Raw genomic sequence first — 26130 nt, 5'->3', positions numbered from 1 at the left:
TTCTTCCTCAGAGAAAGACACAGGGTTATAGACAGTCCCAGTAGAAAACCCCATGTTATTCTTGATAAACCCAAGACTTCCCTCAGTGATAGAGCTGTCCATTATACGGCATTTAATTCTATGCATATAATCATAAAGTCTTGTTTGGTCATAACTTGAAATACATTGCATGTATCTTTCCTGTGTGAAATCCTAATATCTACCATCCTAGAAACTTGGATGGAAATTCTGCTATAGATAATTTTTAGAGCTCTGTCGTGCAAGGGTCCTTGGCAACCAACAATTTGAAAGGGAAAAACTATGTGAAAATGCTAGTTTATTAGGAATAAAGAAGCATGGCTTTTACTTTTCAGTATTAATTCAGAAGTTTCAGTTTCTATTTCAGCTTGGCTCATTTTCTTCTGTGGCCCCAGCTGATCACTTTATTGGAGGCCATTTGGTCCCACCAGTGTTTGAAATTCTTAATTATCCTTTCTAGCTTTCTGACATTGCGTTTTTCTTCTTGACATTCAGATACTGTAAATATAGCTCTGTCCAGGATGAATTCCACTTAGCAGGCAATGCTTGACAGCCCTAGTAAATTCAGAATGATCTATTAATTCATCAATATGTGTGTATAATTTCCATTAAGCTCAATAAAATTTGTGTACAGTTGTAATAACTAGAATCTTTTAACCCTTTAGTGTTTTACTAATTGCCAAGGAGGTTTCACCAGTAGACTGAGATATCACCCCAGATTTTAAGGCTCTGGGAGTGTTGATTTGAAAAGTAAGGAAGGATTAATTTTTTATGGGAGTAGCTTTGCTGGAAGATTGTTCTTCTGCACATCTTGGCTGGTGTGTCTGTCCCAGCTTGCCAGGACACTTTCCTGACCTGTAGTGTGTGGAGTACAGGTCACTGTTGACCCAAGCTGCAGGCACTTCCTGGCTGCAGGATAGGGGTGCTAAAGGTTGCAGCTGCCCTGCCTAGATTGCAGGAGTGTCTCAGTGCTTGCTTAGAAACATCCTCACAGTTACCCTCTGGAAAGCAAAGGGTAGGAGGAAGAGTAGGAGAGAGAAGTATCTAATAACTTCATATTGTGCCCTAACACAATTTGATCATGTTTTCATTTCAAAGGTTAATATATTCAACTTGGATTTGTTGAATCATGTAAAGTAATATTTCAAAACATCCTCCAGAAAAAAAAAAAAATAAAAGGAAGAGTATATGTATGATGACCAGCTTATTTTATAGGACTAAAAGATGCCTGATGATCTTTGTAATGATTTTTGTGTGACAGAATCAGTCAAAGTTAATGATTTTGCAGGCCCCAATTGTGGTTACATTAAAAATAATTGCATTACCCTTGCACAACTCATTGGTGTTGCTACATAGTTTAAATATTTTATGTAGTTTTTAAGGACTGATCCTATTCCGAGGTGGGGAAAAATGCAATAATCTGTGCCATTTCTTCCGTCTTAAACCACAAGGAAACTTTCTACTATCACCATTATTGAGATATTCATCAATCAACCTGCTGAATCTTCCTGTTTTGAATTACTTGTTTTACCCTTTATAACTATTTTTTAAATGCGTGCCTACTTGTAAGCAATCTGAGTATGTTTTTGAAAACCCCAATTAGCATATGCTAAAGAAGGGTGAAGTCTGAACAACTCAAATCAAGTCATATTTTTGTCCAGTGGAGCACTTCATGAAATAGGTGATAAGCAAGTATATATGTATAAAACCATAAATGGGTGACCTGATATTGCTTTTGTTGTGCTATTGCTTTTGTTGTGCTAGTTGGAAAGATGTTAAAAAGCAGAAATTCAGTTTGCAAAATGGTCTGCTGAGCTTTAAATATTTACTCAGGGAAGCTGTTTATTACTTACTCAGGTGAACAATAAAGGCCAATGAATACTGAAAGGGTTGCAAGATCTCAGAACGATAGCAATAGGATTTTTTGCACGTCATAGTCAGAAGTTTTTCTTTTTCCAGTGAATATATGCAGTCAGTTTCTGATAGTTTATCAGCACTATTGCTTCTGCTGTAGCTAAAGAACAGAAAATGCAGTTTACAAATTTGAAAAATTGTGGGATATAGAGCAGGAGGAGAATGGAAGATGTTAACAAGAGAGAAGTTATGGAAGGAGGCAATTTTGAACTAGTTTAATGGAACTAATTAATATTTGGTTCTTAGTTAATTCCCCAGAAGCTCACATATCTTGATGATTACTGAACATCAAAAAGTGTCTGTAGGTATAAGGAATGGGGAGGGCACAGCAGAGGGCTCAGGATGGGAGGGCACAAAAGAGGTAACAAAGTCTCTATGGGAATATTTATTCTTTCAAAAACAGAAATAAGTATAATGACAGCTTTCATAGTGCACTTTTTCATTCCACATTTGCTACAGACATATTGGCATTACCTCTGTGAAAGCATTTAAAATATGAATATATTAATACTTGATATGGCTAAGGCAAGGAAAGGAAAGGTACAAGGAGGAAAACTTATGGCAGTTGGACAAGATTACAGAAACACATTTTCCCTGGACTGGCACTTAAGCTTTGTCCTGTGCTGTGCTCAAACCTCTAGGCCACAGCTCTCCTGGGATATCACATATTATGTATGGATGAGTTTTCAAAGTGACCTAAAAGGTAGGCACTGTACTCCCTCTGAACACAGGATTGAGGAACCTAATACCCCAAGGCCTTTCTCAAAAATCTCATTTTACATAGAGTCTTAACTGCTTCATCACACTCACTACATAACAGCAGATACTTGTTAACAGCATGTGTATTAGTCACTGAAAATAATTTATCCCTGCTTTGGGGCTCCTCTAAAGAAATTATACCTCTCAATTTCTCAGCCTTCTCTATATAACACCTGAGAAATAATTGTTTTCATTTTTCTTTGCCTCATTGATTGTAGAATAAATAATCCATGAATAACTCCCCACCCTCATTATTCTACCGTATCTGGTGAGCGATAACTTTTGGTTCAGTCAGTTTCAGGGCAATGGCAGGAGGGATGAAGAAGGATGGAAAAGAGCAGTCAGACTCTTGAAATCCCTAAACCATAAGGCGAGGATATGGCCAGGTTGTCTCAGTCATCTCCTGTAGGTGAAAACCGTAATGATACTTGAATGCAGCTTGCTTCCTGGCTCGCTCGCGGAGTGAGAATTAATTACCGAATGAAAACATCTGCATTAGCGGCTCCTGCAGCCCCAGCTCTCTGCGGGCGGGATGGCGCTCACCCCCCACAACTAGGACCGCTCGGAGGACTTGCCTGCTGGCCGCCTGGCTCGGATCCCGGCAGGCTGGAGCTCGGGGAGCCGCTGCCGCCTCGGTGCGCGGGGGAGCGGCGGGGAGGGAGGCCGGAGCCGGCCGCGGGGGCAGCCGCTGCGCCCCGGGGACGGGCAGGGCCGCCCGGCCGCCGCCACCGCCCTCAGCACCGCGGACAGCGGCATCGGCGCCGCCTCCCCGGCCCCGGCCCCGAATCCCGGCCCCGATTCCCGACTCCCGGCCCCGACTCCCAGCCCCGGCCCCGACTCCCGGCCCCGATCCCCGGCCCCCGCCCGCATTCCCGGCCCCGATTCCCGCCCCCGCCCCGGGCCCGGCCCCGGTCCCCGCCGCGGTCCCCTGGCGCTGCCTCTGAGCCAGGCAAGGGAGGACGAGCAGGGTCCTGGAGGCCGGAGGGGCGCAGAGGAAGAGGGAGGAGCTGGAGGAAGCGGAGGGAAGGGGAGGGGAGCGCTAGGGAGAGGATTTTCCCTCTGCTTTTTTTTTTTTTTTCTTCTGGGAGGGGGAGGTTGCCACTGCTGCTGGCAGCGTTTCCTCCTGCTGGAGGATGATGAATACATGAGGAGAGAGGCTCTGAGCCTGCTTCTCTGCTGCGGGAGTGTCTCTTCCTCCCTCTCCCTCCCTCTCCCCTCTCCCTGTTCCTGTGTGAGTGTGTGTTTGGCTCCCCGGCTGTGTGTGCGTGTACACTGTGTATATATATCTGCGCTGGGAGGTTATTGCAAGCTTCTCTCAGCAGCGCTGCTCTGTGCAGGAAGAAGGGCTCAGCTGCAGTGGTAGCATCAACAGCAGCATTAGCAGCACCAACAGCTTTTTCCGCCTTTCTCCCTTCCTTTCATCTCCATCTCCCTTTCCCTTCCTCCTCCTCCCCCCACGTCTTTTTGGGGATTGCTTTCTTAATTTTTCTTTCTCTCTTCTACAATCCTTGTTATTTGATACTTGCTTGCTTTTTTTTTTTTTTGTTTTTCCCCCCCGCCCCCCCGCCCCCTTCCCCTGAGAAGGAGGTCCAGACACACACAAACACAGAGAAATAAGGGAAAGAAAAGTACCGGGACTTATCCTGCTGCTGCAAACCCAGAGATAGCAGACGAAGAGGGGGGTTGGCTTCTACCCCAAGGTAAAGCCCTGCCCCCTTTACCTCCTCGCCACCTCCTCCGAGAAAGAGAAGGAGAGAGAGAGAGAAGGGGCCAAAGTGGAGAAAAGCAGGTCTTCTGCGGCTGGCATTTGGAGTACAGGGAGCCAGGAAGTGAAGGATGGTTGTGGTTACCCGAGCTGGCTGCAGGGCAGCTCTCTTCCTCTGGATTTTCAGCAGCATTAGCTGCAGAGCCAGGACTGCTCTGCCTGCATCTCGTAAGTACCCTTTTCTAAGATGCACAATTTCATCTCTGCAAGAAGCCAGAGGGGAATTCCCACAACTCTGGGAGGTTGATTATTTTTTCTCTGCTGGTGAATCTTGTGTTTGATTTTCTGCGTATTTGTATGTATGCACTGAGGTTTGATACTGTTCGCAATGTTCCCCCTCAGATCCTCTTTAGTGTAGATTATTTCAGTGGTAGCTGGTGTGGAAAGTTGAAAGACCTGCTCTGTGATAGAGTCTAGATTCTGCAATGGAGTCAGAGGGGGGAAGGAATCAGATAGAAGCTGTTCAAAGTTTAGGGGTGGTTTCTGTTTGGTCGGTTGGTTTGTTTTGTTTTGTTTTTTCCCACCTTCCTCAGAAGGTATGCAATTTGCATTTGGAAGTACTTCACTTCCACAGTTGTGTGAAGGAAAAGAGAAGATGTGAGCAGTTTCCATAACTAGCGTTTCATCAAGGAGCAGCAAGAGAAAATTTTGTCTCACTTGAAGAGGGAAGAGTGATGGTGAGTTGATGAGAGGGAACTGAGCCAGGACAGCTTTTCTTGAGAGTGAAGTTTTGCTTCCCATAATAAAATGAGCAAAGGTATTTTAGAGGAGACCAGCAGCTGCCCACCCAGGGAGGCAGAAATAGTAGAGAAATTATCAAGCATCTGCTGAAATGCTGAACTTCAGGCCAGAGGAGTGCAGAGCACCTATACAGGACCCAATTCTGCTATCCGTGTAAAAATGACAGAGTACTCATTGATTTCAGTGGGTGTTAGATCAAATCTTTAACATTGCACTGAGCTGTAGTTTCCAGCAAAACATTTGCAGGTAGATGTCAGTGTTAAGTATTTAGTTGTTTCTCTTCAGACCATGTAAAGCATTTGCCATTTGCAAAGTATTTTTGAAATGCATACTGAAATGAAGCAGTGCGTTTTTATAGAATCGTCAAAAATAGACACTACTGTTGACTTCCTCTGCTGTTTATAGAGGCAAGAAATGTCCTGAGATGTTACAGATAGATGTGTTGGGATTGTGTGTATGTGAATGGGGGCTGATTCTACTGAGCAAGCAGGGAATTGTCTTAGAATGTAATGTATATACTGCATAGAGATCTGTGTGGATCATTATATTTATTTATTTATTTATTTGTTTCTTTGGGGGATGACTGAACAATGCGATGGTTAGGGAACTGGAGCACTGCTGTACTTTCTCAGTGGGTTTCGATCTGTTATCATCTGGTACCTATTGAAAAAAATAAAACAATGTTATTGTTCCAGGATTTGCTTACACTTAGACATTTATTTGCATGTCAACAGGAAATGTACAGCACTGTCTGCATTGTATCGAGGTCTCAGAGGCTATAGGATGTTCAGTTATTTTTCTACCTTTGATTTAGGAGAAATATTGATCCTGAGGTTTACTGCTTAGTTTTGACTGGCTATCTAATTTTTCTTCTGAATATTATTTCCTCATGGTCATCTCTCAGGCTCTGCATAACAGGAATATACAGGGGAAAAAAAGATTTATGATTTAGGTTGTCAGAAATCTGTTCCTGGAAAACAAAGTTCCCTATACTGCTTTTCTGTAATAGGATTTCTGAGCTTCTTTTTGTCATTCAGTAACTAATGGCTGTAGTTTAACTTGCAAATGACCAGCAGTGGGTTATCTGATTACCCAGCAAACAAATCTTTAACTTTTGAAAGAAGTTAGTTGAGAAGTTAATGGTTGTAGTAACATCACTATAACCAGGAATTTCATGAATAAAGGATATATATAATCTTAATTACAATTTCCTCATATACATTTACATCCTGATATTTTTTTTGGCTATTCAAAATTTCTGATTATTAATTCACCTTCCAAGACCTTATACACCACACTCTTTATGTAGTATATAGCATTTCATTTCTGACTCACTTCTGAAAGTGAAATAGAGCTAGATTTGTTTACTGGAAACAGAAGTATAGCTAGAAGTACACGTCAGCCTTAAAATTACAAAAGGAGTGGTCACATTGCAGTACATGCTTAAAATTCTTCTAAAGACGTACGGGTACTTGGGAAGTGGTACCACAGTAGGAACTCAAGTGCTGTGTCACAGTGTTTTGGTGCACCACTTAACTGGTTATTCTGTTGCACGCTTTGGTATACAAACTGGTCACTGTGCTGTGTTTTCTGGGATTGTTCTGTCACTTTGTATGCAACTGATTGTGAATGGCATTGGGGAATTTTGTTCTCCTTTGACAAGAGAATGCACTTAGTTTTTTATCTCTTTTTTTTCCCCCCTCATCAGTTGATTTTGAACATCATATTGGGAATACTCCTGAAAGAATTAAAAATTGTATTAAATTCAAGTTTGATGTAAAACTGATTGCCAACCACATTTTTTTTTTTCTCCTCCACTACTACTTTATGTTTTGACTTTGAAGCAATTAATGACAGCAAATTTATTCTTTACAGTATTTTTTAGGAAGCATGTAAGATTCATGGTGTACAGTGAATTACGAATCCCTATGTATGAGCTTGCTGTTCAATATTTTCTTACAGTCTACTTGTGCTGACATAGAAAAAGATACAGTTTTTGGAAATAATAGATTTGAACATCACCTATGTCAATATATTGCGTCTCAAAAGTTTGTTTACTTTGCAAAGTCAGTTAATCTATCTCTGTCATTAAAATAATGTCTCTCAGTAATACTGATTCAGAAGTGATCCTGTTGAAAGCTTTGTATCTCATTCAGTTTTATCTCAAGATGAAGTGGGTGTTGAAAGCCCATCTTATAGTACAATAAACACATACCATGATACAGTATCACACATGCTAATACTCAGATCTTACTGTAAATTTTCTTCATAGTCACGTTTTTCATACCTTGGCAATAAATTCTTCATATTCCTGCAGTTTTCAAATCAGCATAGAGGGATCAAAACACTCTTAACTTCTGGAATCAAGGCTAATGAACAGCTCAACCAGGAGAGGTCATCACAAGATAAAAAGTAACACGGAAAATACAAATTTAATGCTTTATAGTCTTTTACATGGCTTAAAGATGGAATGATAAGAATATAACTATGGGTAGACTACCTTTCACTTCTGTGCTTATAAAAAAGCCACACAAAGCACCGACCTTGTGTTCTTAATGAGAATGTTAAAGGGATTCATCATAGGATCATCTGCTTCTCTATGAAAGCAACTCACTTAAAAAGTAATTGTCTTTCACAACTAGGTTTTATTTTTGGTTGTGTCTGTTTATGTGCAATGCAAACCTGATCAGTACAGAACTATTAAAACTTCTAGTTCTGATACTTTCCATGCTTTTGCAGTGGGTCCCATACCACTGCTGAACTTGAAGTTTAACCCCATTTTACAATAACTGAGGCAGAAATCAAATGAGGGGCAGGTATAGTAAATCATTAAGATTGGTGTATAAGCAAAAATATGCATCTTTTAGCTTTGACTGCATGGCACCCAGACTTTCCTTAATAGATTGTGTAAGCAAGAAAAGTATTAAAATAGCGTAATGTCCATTTGAAAGAGCAAGGCGTTATACAAGAAACTTCTTTTCAGGAGTTCTGGACTACACAGAATTAGAGAATCTGTCCCTCCAGTTCATGGTGCTTGAATGTTGGGTATGTGAAGATTTCATATATTCTATTAGATTCACATTCAGGAATAGTTCTCTTCCAGATAATTTTTCAGACATAATGGTATTTTGTGAAATCTGGTCAATTCCAGTTGTGTTTCTGTTACATCGGATTAATATTTCTTAGTTTAGGTCCTGTTGTCTGGATGTAAACTCAGACATCCCGCAGAATTTAGTTTCAAGTATACCAAATAATTTTCATGTAGGTTTAACATTTAAGAATTTTTCTTACCATTGGGTGTCAAAGCACTTACAAACATTCTAAACTTTTAAACTAGGGCCTAAGTTCCCTCTAAGACCATAGGATTTCATAACATTAAACATTTTTCTTTTAGAACACTTTAGCTGTAAATTAGACCAAAATTTACATCCATCATTATATAATACCACTGTTATTTAAGGTGCTATACATCACTATATAATAAAATCAATATTCAACAGGCAAACAACAGTTTGTTAAAGGTTATTATTTAACAGCCTTGAACTGAGTTACTCAGGGTGACTTTTTACATGAATATGCTTTTCCTAGAACAATTCGTTACTTTACATGTGAATGAAATAGTAATAAATAGTGTGCTGATATTTCCAAATTGGTGACAGCATCTAAAGCCTGTGCTGGTGCTGAAAAGCCAAAGTTTCAGAGTCCTTAACTTCTGTGTATGCAACTTCGCACACAGCCTGATTGCAGACATTTGTCTACATACAGAAAGTCTGATTCAAATGTTGATGTGGTCAGTGGGCATTGAATCAATTGAAATGTCATTGAATTAATGTTTTAAAAGCTGGGTTTTGCTTGGCTTCTTTTTGCTTTGCTTGTATTTTTAGTTAATTTATTTTTTTAAACTGGTGCAATAATATGGAATAAGGCACAAAAAGTGCTTCAGTAAGTGATCCAGTCTGCAAGTAAATTTGAAAGTGAAGTTAAAGACTATGAATTGAAAACTTGTCTCTGTGAACACTGGCTGTTTCTCTTGTAAGGACATGAGAAATATTTTCTGATTAACTCTCATTCTTTTCCTCAGGTAGTTTTAACACATTTGAAATATGCAGTTGTGACAGGAAATCCTTTATATATAATATATTAGTCAGACATTAGAAACTGTAGATCTACTTGGATATCTCACATCACTATGGATCTGTGACAGACAGTAGGTTTTCCTATAGGAGTTCTATAGGAATTTCAACTTGGATCTCTAAATCTTATAAAGCATCAGATGTTATGTTCAATGTTTAGTAATCACAGCAGTATTTAAGGCTTCGTAATACTCTTAATGCTTGGGGCAATAACAAACTATACAGGGGCAGTAACAAACTATGGGGGTTTTCTACATTTTCTTTTTCTACATAAGCAGCTGATCTACCTCAGAGCAATTTGACTCATAAGTCAAACATAAGATAACTAGTTAAATCTTGACGTGTGCCACCACCTGTGTCTGTATTTCCTAAATACCAATCATGCTTGGTCTTACAAAAGTACATGGACTTGCAAATGTGTTTCAGTCACTTCAGACAGAAAATGTTAGAGAAGCATCAGTTATCTTCATCAGTTGAAGCTCTGAGTGACTTCTTCATTTTGTTAGTCTCCAAAATTTTAAAGAATATATTTAAAATTATAGCAGTGTTTAAAAAGAGGTAAATTGATTGAGGCATGATTTCCAAAATCCACATGAACATGGGATCCTTCTTTGAAAGATCAGGAATATCTGTGGGACAAAGAGTGCAGTCTGGTAGCTTGAGTCTTCTCCCACTGAAGGAAGTCGAAGTTGTGCCACTGATTTTAAGAACTGTGTTACTTTTTTTGTCAGTGAGAGGTTCATGATTCAGTCCATTGGTATGAGATACTAGAAATGATTAAAAGGTTCTTCAGACTTCAGCCTTTGAACTAACATTGATTTTATCTGTATTACACTTCATTTATTCAGCTACTTCATTGGCACTGCATAGATAGATAATCCAAGACCACCAGCTAATTGTAGAACATGTTAAATCTCTAAATTTGGTGGTGTAGGAAATTGTGGTAATCAGTAATAATTCTTTTGAGCCATTTGCAATTCCAGCTTTGAACATATCATAGTTATATTAAAAGCATTCCCAAGACTGATATTTGACATTTACAAAAAACTTGAGCACATCTAGGTTTTGATAACTCTGCAATTTTACAAGCAACTTTGCAAAGTTGAGACTTTTCCTGCCTGAGAAATTGTCTCAGTATTCATGCACTGCTGTAATAGCCAGTCATTTCCTATTTGTTCCTTAAGCTTGAACAACTGATAATTCAGAGCAGAAAAGGATACTGACATTCACATTTACCTCTTTGCTCTGCCCAAAACAGTCTAGAGATTTTTTGGCTTTGCAATCTCCTGCAGAGGTGGTTCTTTCAGACATCTAACTTAAGTGGTTATGCTAAGCCCACTGAGGGACTGAAAGATTTATTTACGCTTATAGTTCATAATTTGATGTTAACATTTATCAACATCTAAAATATTTATCAAATATTTTCTTTTCAGCTGTATACACACTCTGAAAATATGTTTTAACTAAATCATGGACTAAGATCCACTCAACATAGCTAGGAACTTTGTTGCTGGTTTTGCATTTGAATCAGTAAAATCTCAGGTTGGGTTACAACTTTAAATGCATAAATAAAATAAGGAGATAAAAGTCTTTCTAGTAGCCAGGAAACATTTGAACTGTTCTAACCAAAGAATTTTCCATCCCACAAACAAATGTGATATTTTAGAATGAACATTTATTTTTTGTTTCTTTAGAATATTTGAAGTCCCAATTTAAAGGGAAAGTAACTTTTTCTTGTAGAAATTTAATGACCTGTTTAGATATCTAAATATAACATAAACATTCTGTTTGATTTTGTAAAACTGCTATATCATTTAATATTTTGCAACCTTAGCTCAGGGAAATCAGCCATGTACATGTTACATTTCTCTCTACGTTCTCTGTTCCTACAATGTAGGAATTATCTGCCTATAAGCATTTTTTGCATCAAATCCAGAGATATGCCATTGCCCATTTTTTTATCACCTAAATGGTGATAAAGCCTTGGCTATGTCTCCGATTGATTGCTCAATCATCTTGTATACTTAACACTGATACTTATTGTGAAGCCAATGAAAACCTAGAATTTAGAGGGAAGGAATTCAGAAGATTAGCAGATGAGCTGAGGAGACTGCAAGGGTCCAATTTCATAAGGCGTAGCTGTAATAGAAAGTTTGCCAGAGAAGAAAAGGAAGAATTACTGACATAATGAATGGAAGCTTAAAAGTATATGGGCCTAATGCAATGGGATGCAAGGAACTGCAACATATTTTAGGTTTTTAGTCTTACATACTGGGTTTAAATGTCACTGGTAAAAGTTCGTGAAACATAGTTTGAAATGCAGTTAAATTAGGATGTGCTTTTACTCCCAGTTGCATTTATGGGAATAGTAGCAAGACTGTGGTTGGGGAAAAGCCCTATGTATTAAAACCAAACCAACAAACAAGAAAACAAAAATATTTAATCTACACCCTGTTGACTCAGTTTTCAAACAGAGGTACCTTACTAAGATCTCTAGACTCTGTCCAGATTGTCAATGAGACATAGAAAGGGCTTTTACATGTTCTTTTCTTTTCCCTGAATACAGATAAAAATTCAAATATCTTTAGAGAGATGAGAAAAATGGAAAATAAGGAAAATTAATTTTAAAACATAATTAAAAATGAACACTAATGGCCTCCCACTAGTGTTCTGAACCATGTTGGAAAAAAGGGCGTGGAGGGGAGGCTGAAAAGAGGTTGTCTCCCGTACAATGACAGTGACATGGTTTTTTTCTGCTGATGAATGGAGTCAGAGGGAGTAGCTTTCCCTGTCCACAGCATTAGCATTGTATTAGGAGAAGAGTGAGCTTCTGTGAGAAATGGAGTCAGAAGAATATCCTGCACAGGGCAGGCTCTGCTGGCTACATGCTCCCAGGCTTCAGCAAGCTGTACTCTCTAATGTGTTTTCTTTCAGTTTTACATCCAAAAAAATTATGCTACTGGGCATACTGTCAGTTATATGATGAATGGCCTACCTGCTTCTTCCCTGGTACAGCCAAGCTGTTAGAAATGATAGTGGAATTCCCTATGGTATTGAGATGGTATCCATTACAGTTTCAACCTTCTTCCAAAAACACACACCGCCAGACCACACTCCCATTTGCTTCTGCTCTTCATTTATTTGCCATTTCTCACATACCTCCTTTCTCATTTTATTAATCATCTTACTCCCTGCTCTCTGCCCTCTCCCCACCCTTTCCTCCAGCAATAAACTGACTCCACTGACTTCTCTTGGATTTTCATTGATTCATCACCATATCAAGTAATTTGCTGAGCCTGAAACTAAGGGAGATTGTCTTCATTGATTCCTGATTAATTCATCTGTATGTGAAAGCTAGGTACACAGGTAATAACTCAATTGAAATTCCTTCACCGCTTAATTGCTGTGCCATAATCCTGGCATGTTAAATCAGATAATCAGATATTATGAATGAAGTTATGGTTCATTTTTTCAAAAACAATTATTAGAATATCATTATAAGGAATGCTTTTATTAACTCTGTTTATAATTATGCATAAAACACACTTTCAGACTTCAGGTCAGTACAGTGCATATATATTATATGTATGGAAAAAATTGTGTCAAAGGAATGCTGTGAGTGAATCATGGTCCCAAACCTACATATTCATAGCTTTTAAGGCCAAAAAGGATCACTGAACCCAGCTACGGTGAATTGGTAGGTTGTGTTACTACCTTCATCTGCTTTACACATCATAGAATCAGTGATCCACAGAATGGTTTGGGTTGGAAGGGACCTTAAAGATCATCTAGTCCAACCCCCCCTGCCATAGGCAAGGACATCTTCCACTAGACCAGGTTGCTCAAAGCCCCGTCCAACTTGGCCGTGAACAGTTCCAGGGATGGAGCAGCCACAGCTTCTCCGGACAACCTGTTCTAAAATTTCTTTCTTCTACCCTCTTTTAGTTTAAAACGTTACCCCCATAGTATCACTACACGCCCTGCTAAAAAGTCTTTCTCCATCTTTCTTGTAAGACCCCTTTACATATGGAAAGGCCATAATAAGCCTTCTCTTCTCCAGGATAAACAACCCCAACACTCTCAGCCTTTCTTTATGAAAGGGAGAAGCCCTCTCACCATTTTTGTGGCCTTCCTCTGGACCCACTCAAGCAGGTCCATGTCCTTCTTACGCTGGGGACCCCAGAGCTGGATGCTCCAGGTGGGGTCTTACAAGAGCAGAGTAGAGGGGGAGAATCACCTCCTTGGACCTGCTGGCTATGCTTCTTTTTATGCAGCCCAGGATGTGATTTGCTTTCTGGGCTGCAAGCACACATTGCCAGCTCATACCTGATTTTTCATCTGCCAATATCCCAAAATCCTTCTCCACAGGGCTGCTCTCCATCCATTCATCACTCAGTCTGTATTGCTACTGGGGATTGCCCTGCCCCAGGTGTAGGACCTTACACTTGTCCTTGTGAACTTCATGAGGGTCACATGGGACCCCTCCTCAAGCCTGTCTAGGTCCCTCTGGATGACAACATTTCCCTCAGGCGTATCAGCTGCACCACTCATCTTGGTGTAATCCACAAACTTACTAAGGATGCACTCACCCCCACTGCCTATGTCATTAATAAAGATATTTAACAGTACCTGTCCCAGTACAGACCTCTGAGGGACACCACTCATTACTGATTTCCATTAGGACATTGAGCCATTGACTGCAACTCTTTGGGCATGGCTATCCAGCCAGCCCTTATCCATCTAACAGTCCATCCATCAAACCCATGTCCCTCCAATTCTGAGACAAGGGTGTTGTGTGGGACTGTGTCAATGGCCTTGCTGAAGTCCAGGTAGATTACATCAGTAGCTCTTCCCTTATCCACCAATGCAGTTGCTTCATTGCAGAAAGCCCCCTGATTTGTCAGGTGTGATTTGCCCTGGTGAAACCACGTTGGCTTTCTCTAATCACCCCGGGGTCATCTATATGCTTTCACATAGCTTCTAGGAGAATCTGTTTCATGATCTTCCCAGGCACAGAGGTGAGGCTGACTGGTTGGTAGCTCTCAGAGTATTCATTTTTACACTTTTTAAAAATGGGTGCAATGCTTCCCCTTTTCCAGTCACTGGGGACTTTGCTTGACTGTCATGACTTTTCAGATGTGATGGAGAGCAGCTTAGCAACTACATCTGCCAGTTCCCTCAGGACCCTGGGATGCATCTCATGAGGTTCCATGGACTTGTGTATGTTGAGGTTCCTCAGATGGTCTGGAACCTGATCTTTTCCTACAATGGGTAGGACATCATTCCCCCAGTCCCTGCCTTGAGATTCAGGGGCTTGAGAGATGTGGGAAATGCAATTGCCAGTGAAAACTTGAGGAAAGAATGTTGTTGAGTACCTTGGCCTTCTCCATGTCAGTTGTTACCAGATGTCCTGTCTCATTTATAAGGGGGGTACACTTTCTTTTGTCTTCCTTTTCTGACTAACATACCTGTCAAGCTTTTGACACATTTTCTCCCAACATTGAATGTCTCTGTTCGGAACTATATTCTTTATCCTAGGTTTATGACTTTACACATGTCCACATTAAAATGCCTAATATTTTCTTTTACCAGCTGACCTAGATGTCCCAAGCTTGTGACATGTGTAAATTTCAATTTCAGGTCATCTTCTGCTTCAAAAAGCATGAATTTTTCTGCAGTTAAAATAATAAAGATGTTAAATAACAAAGGGTTGAAAATCAGATTTCCACTGGTTCTCACTGAAAACCACTCATTTCATTTGTTACTGTTACATTTTGAGATATTTAGGATGTCACATTTACAATAATTCTGTATCTTGGTTAAAATAGCATACACTGCCAGTCAAATGCCTTCAGAATTTGAAATGCATACTTCTATAGTATATGCAGAAACAGATATAAATGCATATATATGCAAATTTGATGTGATCCAAATTTGTCATCTCAACAAAAAAAAAGCCTTCAAAACATAAGGATACTTTGACAAGATCTATTTTTTATAAAACCATGTTGATTTGCACTAATTACATTTGCCTCCTTTAAATTTTTATTAATCAGGTTCTATTATTTTGTCTAGCAGCAATGTCAGTTGGAGCAGCTTCTAATTATGCAGGTCATCTTCTTCAGTATGCACACCGTACTTTCTTTCAGTCTTTTGGAATTTTCTTGGTGTTCCAAGGGTTACTGAAAATCAGCAATAACAATGCTCAGAGACCTTCTCAGATACAGGTTGCCCTGCTGGTTTGAAACTGTCTAGCCTTGTTAGCTTCTGTTCGACATCTTCCTCAGTTTTTATTTGAATGTAAATTGTTCTGTTGCCACTCTGGGATCTGACTATGCAGTCTTGTTTGTTTTCCTAACACTGTATGTTTTTGTCTTTTCTGCATGATTGGCAATTTCAACATTGTATATAGCAGTCTTTTGGTATGGATCCTTTTTCTCCTCATCTCTTCTCTCACCTCTTTTTTTTTTTTTTTTTTAAATCAAATCTGCTTTTTTAATTTTCTTCTTCATTTTTATTTTCCTTATGTTTTCTGTGCATAGATAAAGTAAGCCTTGTATCTTTTTGCTTATAATTTTTTTATATTTGTGATTTACAGAATAACAGAATGGTTGAGGTCATAAGGGACTGCTGGAGGTCATCTTGCTTGCTCAGGCAGGGTCACCTAAAGCAGGCTGCCCGGGACCATGTCCAGAGAGCTCCAGATACTCAACAACCTCTCTGGTTCGCTCTTCTCTCCAAGGAGATACTCACAACCTCACTGGGCCAGTGCTCAGTCAGCCTCACGGTGAAAAAGTTTTCCCTGGTGTTCAGATGGGATCTCCTGTGTTTCACTGTGTGCCCATTGCCTAACAGGTTCCTCCCAGCCCACTTCTCCAGCCTGTTGAGGTCCTTCTGAATGACAGCATGACCCTCTGACATATCAGGCACTCCTCAGAGGTTTGTGTCCTCAGCAAACTTGCCAAGGTTGGACATCATCCAGATCATTAACAAAGATGTTGAGCAGGACTGGACTCAGTACTGACCCCAAGGGTACACTGCTCCAGCTAGACTTCTGGGCATGGCTGTTCATCCAGCTTTAAAGCCACTTCAGGGTCTACTCATGCAGTCCATCCTTCATCATCTTTTCTATGGGGATCTTATGGGAGACGGTGTCAGAGACCTTACCAAGATCCAGGTAGACAATTAACTGCTCTCCTCTCATCTACCAGGGCAGCCATTTCATCATAGGATTCTATCAAGTTGATCAAGCATGGCTTCCCCTTGGTGAAGCCGTGCTGGCTACTCCTGATGATTTTCTTGTCTTTAATGTGCCTGGAAATGGTTTCCAGAATTAGCTGCTCCATCACCTTCCCATGGACCAAGGTGAGGCTGACAGGCCTATAGTTCCCTTGGTCCTCCTTCTTGACCTTCTTGAAGATAGGAGTGACATCTGCTTTCCTCCAGTCCTCAGGCAGCTCCCTCAATCATTGTATGTGTTGTCAAGCATTTGCTAAAGTGTTTTTAAACAATTCCCATTCACAGTCAAGTTTTTCTGTTTGAAGTCTTAAATCCTGAAAAGGTCTAGCTACTACTACTACTAATATACTTAATAATGGATTTATACCTCCATCAAGGAGCAACCAAAATATGTCATTAATACTGGAAATAGATATACAGAAAATGTTTATTTAGAAAAAGATCTAGAAGACTAGCAAGAACCCTATCCAAGACCAAACTCAGTAGGTCTTCTGTGTTGAACTATGCATTTAAACAAGTGCTTTGAAATAAGCCTGAAGACATCCAAACATTCCTCAGTAAGTCTTTGATCATGATAAACGTTTTATTAAGTTCTTGACTGAAATGGACAGCCATATACATAAACATATATTAGAACCAAAGTAAAAGACTACAAATGACTATTCAGCTACAATTCTTATTATTGAATGATAGTATAATAGAAGTGTCTGTTCACTATATTGTTGATGTTAATGACCCTAAATTTCAGCTATAAATGGATCATTATTAGAAGTTCTAATCCTAACCTATAAATCAAAATACTATATGCATATAATTACGTGTTAAAATATTTTTTTTTTTTTTTTTTCTAGCCTGGAAATACTTGCAACTAGTTTAAAAAAAACATAAATTAATGTATTTGAAAGAGACTTTCTGAAATAAGTGAGCAAATAGTCTTTCCATGTACACATGCACACAGAAAATGAAGTTATCTGGGTATGTATTAGTATACTGGTAACAGATATAATGAAGTTGCACTGAGTTGCTCTTGAGTTGATGGCAGAATCTTGCAGGGAGTTACATAAAATTTTTGCTAAGTTTTGAGGCTTTACATGCAATTCCATCTGGGACAGGGGATGTTCCTTCAGTCAGGGACAGATTACTTAATAAGTCCTCTAAGTTCAATTTTAATTTGACAAAAGGGCAATAAAATCAGAATCAGGAAAAAAGGCATGCGATACATGTTTCTCATCCAGTGATGAATTTGGAACATAGTCTGATATTTGCAATATGTTTATTATAAATAACTTTTAGATAGCCTGAGTTATTTGAATATAGGTAGTATATTCTTTCCCTGTCTTACACATTCCAATGTCCATGGAGGAATAGCTGCCATGCAGAGATACAGTTATCTTTCAAATTCTTCCACTGAACCTGGTCCACAGTTTCATAATTCTGCCCTGTCAGATCTTCAGATCAAAGGTGAGGTTACTTAATAATGTACATAGTGAATTCTTGATAATGTTAAATTCAAATGCATTTAGAGTTAGTCAGGCATGTAGGAAACAAAGCCTTCTGTGTTTGGGATCTGCTGTGTATAGGAGGAAGAAAAAAAAGAATTATTTCTCTAAGCAGAAAGCCTTCTGTGAATTTGGAGTTTCAGAAGAGCTATGTGAGGATGCAGTGTCCTGGCAACAGTTCTGGTCTAGTAAGTCTATGGTAAGGTCTAGGGTGGTGCTTGTGTTGGGGAGTGTAAGGCAGCTGTTTGTTGATGTCTGGAATGTGATTGTGAAGTATTGCTCCCCACTGCAGCAGATGAGAGAAGCCCCAGGGTATAGCTGCTAGCGGCAACCCGGTGCAATGTCTGTATGAAAGTGTCTCATCATTGCAGGAGAACAGTCCAATCTGCACAGAATGAAATATGACATATAGTTGTTACACACCAATAACTTAATTAGATGGACCAATGTATCAGACCATTCTTTTTAGACCATAGAGATGTTATGCTTTTTTTTTTAATAAATACTTCCATAAATTTTATTATCAAAACGTTTTTATACATCTTACTTTCTCTCATCCTGGTGTACAGCACCAGTAATGACACTGAATTTCAGCAAAGTTCCACTGGAGTTTTTTTACTGTATCAGATCTGAGAATTTAGTGCAGTTTAATTAGAGATTTCTCAGTTGTATTCCAGACACCAGCTATGTATCTCCAGTGGCTCTTTGAAATGACTCTGGTTTTCATATAAAACTATTTGTGATGAAAAAAATAGTCCTCACAGCTGAAAGACTTGAAGTTGTCTAAGTTCTTTTTTGGTGATTTAAACTCTTAATATTTAACCATGCCAAGGCATTTAATTGAATGACAGTAGTCGGATCTTTACAATAGGAAATATTGCAAGTACTGTGGTGTATTTTAGCACCTTGCTTATATCAGTCATCTTCTCTTTGAGGATTAACATTGATCACAAAGTTCTTTTCTGTGGACATATCTTGTGTAGATGAACACAGACATAATTTTGCAGCTGACAGCAAAGGTCTAGACACTTCATGTTTATTATCTTCAGAAAGCTTTCTTGAGCTTTCTGGGAGTCTCCCCTGTAACTGTCCTATTTAACTGAAATTCATATATCTATATATATATAGATATATGAACTGATTGGCGTCTGGTATTACCAGACAGTGAAACTTTGAGGAAGAGAACCTTCATGAAGCAGACCTTTTTTTCTGTACTAAAGGCAAATCAAGCTAATACGGAAATGTTGACAAGTAACTGGCAAACTACTGTGGATAGACCTATGTAGACATATGAGTAGATAATGAGCTACATTTCTTTTTTAAAGTACAGCATTTTAAAGCACAATGTATTTTAGCAAAATATGAAAGTTTGCTGTTATTGCACAGTGAAATATATTAACAAAGACTGTCCACTTCAGCTAAAAATATATCCAAACAAAACTGTCCTAGATTATGCAACTCCTATAATCAACCCCTTTAAAAAGCTACCAAAGCTAAACCTCAACAAGGCATTCATGCAACAGCAACCAACTGAATGTGTATCAAATGTTTCACAGAAATTATATCTATATCAGCCGCCTTCTGCTGGCCCACTTTTCATTTGAAAATATGATTACCCTCATTTGATCAAATTACAGGCTGTGGAAGAAAGGTGCTATATTATGAGTTCCATCATCTTTCTAATTTTTTTGTGTGACATTATTAAGCCACAGATTCTATGAGGCAACTCAGTGATTCTACTTTTTGGGGTTTTAACCAGGAACTAATGTGTTTCAGAAGAGTAACTGTACATCAGTGACACAAAACTCATTAGTAAAATTAGAGGGTGGTCCACTCTTTAAAATTTGTGTTTGAACATCTTTTCCAACTCCCTTAGAAATTCATTGATTTTCATTTTTGCTTTCCTATGTTTACTTCTTTCCTACTGCATAGTGTTAGGCTTCCGGTTGGTCACGTGGAATGGAGAAGTGAAAGGCACACGGTATTTTTGGTATAGAATGACTCAAACAATCATTTTAAATACACCTTTATTCTGCAATCAAACATCAGTTTCTTTCAGAAGATGACGAGTGCTTGTACAGTACCTGTTAGAATGATGTTTTAGTCCGTGACTGTAGATCACAGCCACTCCATCAAATAACACCTTATGTTTTGTAACACAAAAGGTTTTGCCATCCTTATTCATGCCTACTGTTCCACTGCTCTCACAGGGTAATGCACTGGTCAACATGGATCAAAATGGCAAAATCTAGGAATAATTTCTTAACACAGTCCTTAGTATTAAACCAAAGGACACTGTTCGTTATTCATGACTTAATGACTAAAAAGGAAAAGTTTAGAACTTTTTAAAATCAAGTCTTAGGTTCTGTTTTAGTGAACGGAGCTTGGAACAATACAAAAATAAAAAGTTCTGTTTGCTTTAAGTAATTTGCTATCGTAGTAGAGAAGTACACAGAGAGATGCAGAGACATGCTCTGCCAGGTGTGCAGTGTTTTATGCTAATTTGATGCAAGCTGGGCAGTTCTCCAAGCTAACAAGAGCTCCAGGGAGATTTTTCCTCTCATACCCCCATACTATCAGCTCCTGAGGAAGCTCTTGCAGTTAAATGGAGCCATGTCCTCTTGTGATTTAGGTAGTACTTTTAAGATGCTGTAGGAGTGTTCCCATAGCCCATTTTCAAGCCCCACCCTTAGAAAGAATGTCATGAAATAGTGTTCACTGAGCATCCTGAATTCATCATTCACAAAAGCCAGGTTATTTAAAATAAATTAGTTCTAGAATACAAATATAGAAATGATTGTTGGGAAGATTATAGAAACAAGTGAAGGACAAAAATGGAATGTGTTTACTCAGTATTTGACTTTAAATGGAAAAAATGAGAAAAGTAGAACTGTCTCTTATTTATATTTTTCAGAATGAGACACTTTAATATTTTGCAGAAAAGAAAGAAAAGCCTTATGATTTAAAAATTATTTGGGAAGATTTCTGAATAAATTATTAAAAAAGAGAAAAATTCCAACTTGATTTTGCCTTTATTTTGGAGTTTTTTTCCTGAAATGTATCCCTTTCTTTCCAAATTAAGCAAATGGTTCCAGAATCTCAGATCCTGTATTGTTCTGACTATAATGCTCTTTTTTACCGTTTTACATTCCCCATTCCATAAAACTATTCTACTTTGAAACCCCTGTATTCTTGGAGGTGATATGAACATGCTTTCTGCACATCGCCCTCTGGGTGGCTGAAGAGGGAATGTGCCTGCTTTTCTCCATCATGAAAACTACAGAGCTTTTGCTCTAGTTTTCTTTCCTTACCTATTTGTCCGTGGGTCATTGAACAAATAGAAGCTGAAAAAACATCAAACAGATAAAAAAATCAAAGCTGTGCTCAGAATGAGTCAATTAACTCCAGAACAAAGATCTACTCAGTGAAGCTGAGAAATGTGTGAAAATAAAGGCCTGTTTTCATTAGATACATCCTTTGGAAATCTTCATTTATTGCACTTTAAATAGCCCTTTTTTGTTTCTAAATGATAAAGGACGTCAGGGTGGAATATGCCAGTGGGAGAAAGAAAGAAGATTTGACATAAGAGGCAGAGGGTGAACTTATACAAGTTAAGTAATATTCAAGTTTTAGCTTTCCCTTGAGCCTGCCAGTCCTTTACCATTTTGTTATTTTTCCATTGAGAAAATTTGGTGTCAAGGATTCCCAGGCTTATGAGATCAGATTTGCTTGAAAAATATGGGGAACAAGAGTGGAGTAGTCATAGTGCCACAAATCATCCCTTCAGATGTAAAGCATTTTCTAATGGTTTCTCTGTGAATTATGTTGAATGTTTTCATTATACAGTAGGATGTTGCTCAGTACTCATGCCTTTGCAGAAAGGCAGTGTTGCTGCTTTAGCCACTGCAGGTGTTTGACTGCAGTAAAATCACTCTACTTCTCTCCTCTTAGAAGTGACATCTTTCCCTCCATGTTCAGCAAAATTAAAATACATTTTCAGTGCATAGCAATCTCTCAGATTGTCTCAGTGTCGGTCACTATTAATCTCTTTATATGGAGCCATGAAGACCACCACTCCTCTTGTCTTGCCAAGTGTTCTAAATGTGTCTCAGCATTGAATGAATGTCCAGTGAGAACTTGATCCTCTTCCTGTTGGTTGCTGATGAAACCATCACTGACTTCTATGAAACTACCCGTGAATCTTGAATCTCTAAATTTTAATGGGTAATGTCATCATTTAAGAGAAGGAAAAGAGAAAAAGACAACGACGTGATGGTCAGTGCACTGACAGAAATATTTTCCCCCTGTTGCAGAAGCAGCTCTGGTTCCCTGCTGTGTAGGTAGATCAGTCAGTCAGTATGAGGGTAGGTAGGTCAGTCAGACCAACACACAACCTCTACACACCAAGAACTATCAAAACACTGGTGCTGGTCCTTCTTGTTGAAAGATATAAAAGGAAAGGTATCACTGGTAAAAGACACATTGAAGCAGGTTGACACTCTCAGAATTCTGGAGCCAGAGAGCATTTGGCAACAGGTACTTGCATGATATCCTTTATATTAGAAAATAGCCACAGGACCCTAACTTCTCTGAGTCCCTATTTTCATTTTATTCTTACTGATCTTGAAGAGCTTTCAGCAATTTCTCTTCTGCAGGTCACTACTTTTAATGTCTGACAAATGTTTCTGTTGCTGGGGTATAGTGTTTCCAAGAAAGATGTGGGAATGATGGAAAACTATTTGTTATGGACTTGCAGAGTATGCATACTATTTGCTTATGTCTCTCTGACTCTCATTTGTGTTGAGTTTATGCACTGTGCCAGTACAGGATTGATGACATATAGTAATGCTGATGTTTCCTCTTGAATAAGCCTCTGATTTAAGTGGCACTGCTGGACTAAATGGACATAATATCAGCATTAAATTGTGGCGGTTTTTTTTTTTATTTAGAAGTCACTTTGAGATTCGTATTGTAACCAATTGCAATAATACTGTGTACTGTTCTATCTAACTGAAGTAGCAAGATTTTTTCCTGTCATCAAATTTTAATTGATAGTCCTAAGATAATAAGTAGGATAATAGTACAAAGAAATAAAGGAGAAGTTGATAAGAAATGAAGCATTCAGATGGCTGGCAATATTAAAGATAGACAGTAATTATCCTCCTCTGATAGTTATATGAAATCTGATTGATGTTTCTGTGACCATAGTAAATGAAGCATGTTATTTTTCCTTTTACTTTTGAGGTTGTTTTGTATCCTGCTTGTAAATTCCTAGGAGTCATTAGTGCAGTGTATTAAAGGATGGTAGTTATGTTAACTTATTTTCTGCCTTTTCCTTTCCCTCTGTCTGCACAAATGCCATCTGTCCCAACCAGATTATGGAACAAACACTGAAGCTAATTTCCTCTGTTGTGTGGACAGATAGGGATTGAAGAGCTGTGAGCTTTAAAACCTAACTAGTAGACAGGATCCTGCTTCTTCTCTTCCTTTATCTCTTTGCCTCCTTCCCCTGCTGCTACTGAAGTATGTAACATCTCTCCCCCTCCCCTTTTGATCGGTTTGCTGACAATCCATTTATTAAACAACCCCTTCTACTTCTGGTTCAGAAGGAATCATGAAATGGTTTGTGTTGGAAGGGACCTTTAAAGATCATTTGGTCCAACCCCCCTGCCATGGACAGTGTGCTCAAAGACCCATCCAACCTGGCCTTGAATGTTTCCAGGGAGGGAGAATCCACAACTTCTCTGGGCAACCTGTTCCAGTGTCTCACCGCTCTCCTTGTAAAAAATTTCTTCCTTATATCCAATCTGTCTAACAAGGCTAGACAGCAGTAGAAAATACGGCCTTAAAGAGGCTAGAGGAAGACGATTGTTGATTTCAGGCATAAGGAAGTAATATAATTTTTTCTGACCAATTCTGGCCTGGTCCCTACTATTGCTTCAAACCAGAGGAGAAGATGCATTTGGATTTTAGGGCTGGTAGGCATATCTCTCTGATTTCTGAATTTAATGACTTGCTATGTCATTAAGCCAAGTCCCGTAGAATTGCTCCTCCTAGTCTTCACTCATGTCTTTCTCTGTATTTATAAAAATTTTTTAGTAAAGAATTATCGTTGTCATAGAGGATATTTATATTCTGAATTAAAAAGTCGCTCCTCTTTGGTTGCTGCAGATTTACCTTTCATGAAATACCAGCAAAACCATTATGTCCATTGTGAAGCATGCTCAGAGAAGGGAGTTGATTTTATTTTTCTCCTCACTGGGAAAGGAAATTGCTTTTGGCTTTATATTAAATCTGAAATGCGGTAGCTCCAACTATGTAGTTTTCATCATGTTGTGATGCCATGTGTGTATATCTTGAGGGCTTTTTGTAAAGGGCAAAAATGCTTCCTTTCTTATAAGTGCAAGGCAGAGATGATCATCTACTATAATATCAACACAAAATCTACTATAATATCAAGGAATCTTTCTCATGGAAACCCAGAATGGACTTACTTTACATATTAATGTTGACCATTTATATAGGCTGCATTGAATTAACAGAAGAGAAATTACCTTGTAGAAATAAAATCCTTTTGCTACTTCTAACTATTTTCCTCTAGAACATAAGCAGTTGGTAATAAGAGCCTTTTTTTCTTTTTCTACTGACCATATTTCACTCTTAGAAAAGTCAGTACTTTTGTTTGTCTTGAAGAATATTGTGAAAAGTCAGATGAAAGACTGGAATCATTGAGCTTGAAAGTGTTTAAAGAGGGAAGTCTTCTGCTAGATTCTTGAAGCATTTAGATCTTGGATGTTAACTTAGAAATATGGCAGACAAACCACGATACTCTGTGTCTTATTGTAAGTAACCCTGTCTAGTGAATCAAGATCTAACCCAATGCTCAGTGGAGACAGACTTTTAAATATAACAACTTACCCGAGTACTTCACTTGGGAGCATGTATCTGATTTATACAGCTGTTGAGTCCTGCAAAATATAGTTGAAGACAGTAGGGACCAGGTAAGCCAATTTTTACATTCTGAAACAGGGACACTCAGAATTTCAGGCATATCACAAAAACAGACAAAACAAGAATAAAGTCTAATGAATGAGGATTCTGACCCAAAGTTATGACATAACAGTTCTTTTTAATTTTCTGACCAAGTCTAGAAAAGGAAGACAGAACCAAACTGGAAAGACCTAGAGATGTGAGTAAGTACTGAAATTTCAAACATGACTCAGATTCAAAATTCAGTGGAGTGAGGTCACTCATTCTAGGTCAGACATGTCCCTGCACATATTCCTCAAAACCCTGCATCAGGATCTATTTGGCCTTTTTTTTTTTTTTTTTTCTGATGTGGGTGCATATGAGTTGTCCCTTTCAACTGCTCGAGATTCTTTATATCATATATACTTTATAGTGTTGATGTAGGAATGCATCCCCCAAAATGTTGTAAGAGGACATGGTTGCAAGTAGCAGCTACACAAAAAGTGCATGAGTAACTGAATAAAAGGAGATAAATGCAAAAACAAAGAAAATAAGACATAACTGTCAACTGAACTATAAATAAAATCATATCATAATTATGAGAAACCACAACAGTTGTTCCAAGTATGCTTGTAGGAGTGAAAAGAACCTATTGACAAATGTCTCATTTATGTAGAGCCACAAAGATAAGCACAGCGCTGAGAATTTCTCAGAGAATTTTCAGTGGAATTTCAGTGGCATGACTGGCATTTTATCACTATTCATACATTTAAGACAGTACTCTGCTTCCCAAAAAGAAAAATATTATTTACAAGTATAGCCTGTTATTTGTACTTATAAATCAGTGTATGCCATGCTTTGCTTTAATAACTCTGATTACAGAAAGAAATGAACATACAGTTACAAAGTATCTCATAGTAAGTCAGAATATAAAGATGTAAATGCTTCTAATAACACGCAAACAGTATATATCAAAGGAAAATTGTTCTGGTGTAGGTTTTAATAAGGGCTATAGTTACTTTTCAGCACTCGTGTGTAATGCTTACAAAGTTTTGGTTTTGTTCTTTCTGTCTTTCTTTTGCCCCAAACAGAC

General features: G+C 38.6%; 1 protein-coding gene across 1 annotated transcript in view; it reads left to right on the top strand.

Moving 5' to 3' along the window:
* The first annotated feature begins 4452 nt into the window (after nucleotides 1-4452).
* CNTNAP2 (contactin associated protein 2) overlaps nucleotides 4453-26130 on the top strand; it is a 1208164-nt gene continuing 1186486 nt past the window's right edge. The window contains exon 1 of the mRNA XM_074842898.1: nucleotides 4453-4624. Coding sequence (XP_074698999.1) covers nucleotides 4528-4624 — 97 coding nt within the window. The 5' untranslated portion in view covers nucleotides 4453-4527. The remainder of the gene's footprint in view (nucleotides 4625-26130) is intronic.

This window comes from Strix aluco, chromosome 1, assembly GCF_031877795.1.
Source record: "Strix aluco isolate bStrAlu1 chromosome 1, bStrAlu1.hap1, whole genome shotgun sequence".
Lineage (NCBI taxonomy): Eukaryota > Metazoa > Chordata > Aves > Strigiformes > Strigidae > Strix > Strix aluco.
Note: the sequence above shows the minus strand (reverse complement) of the source record. Positions and strands in the feature narration are given on the sequence as shown.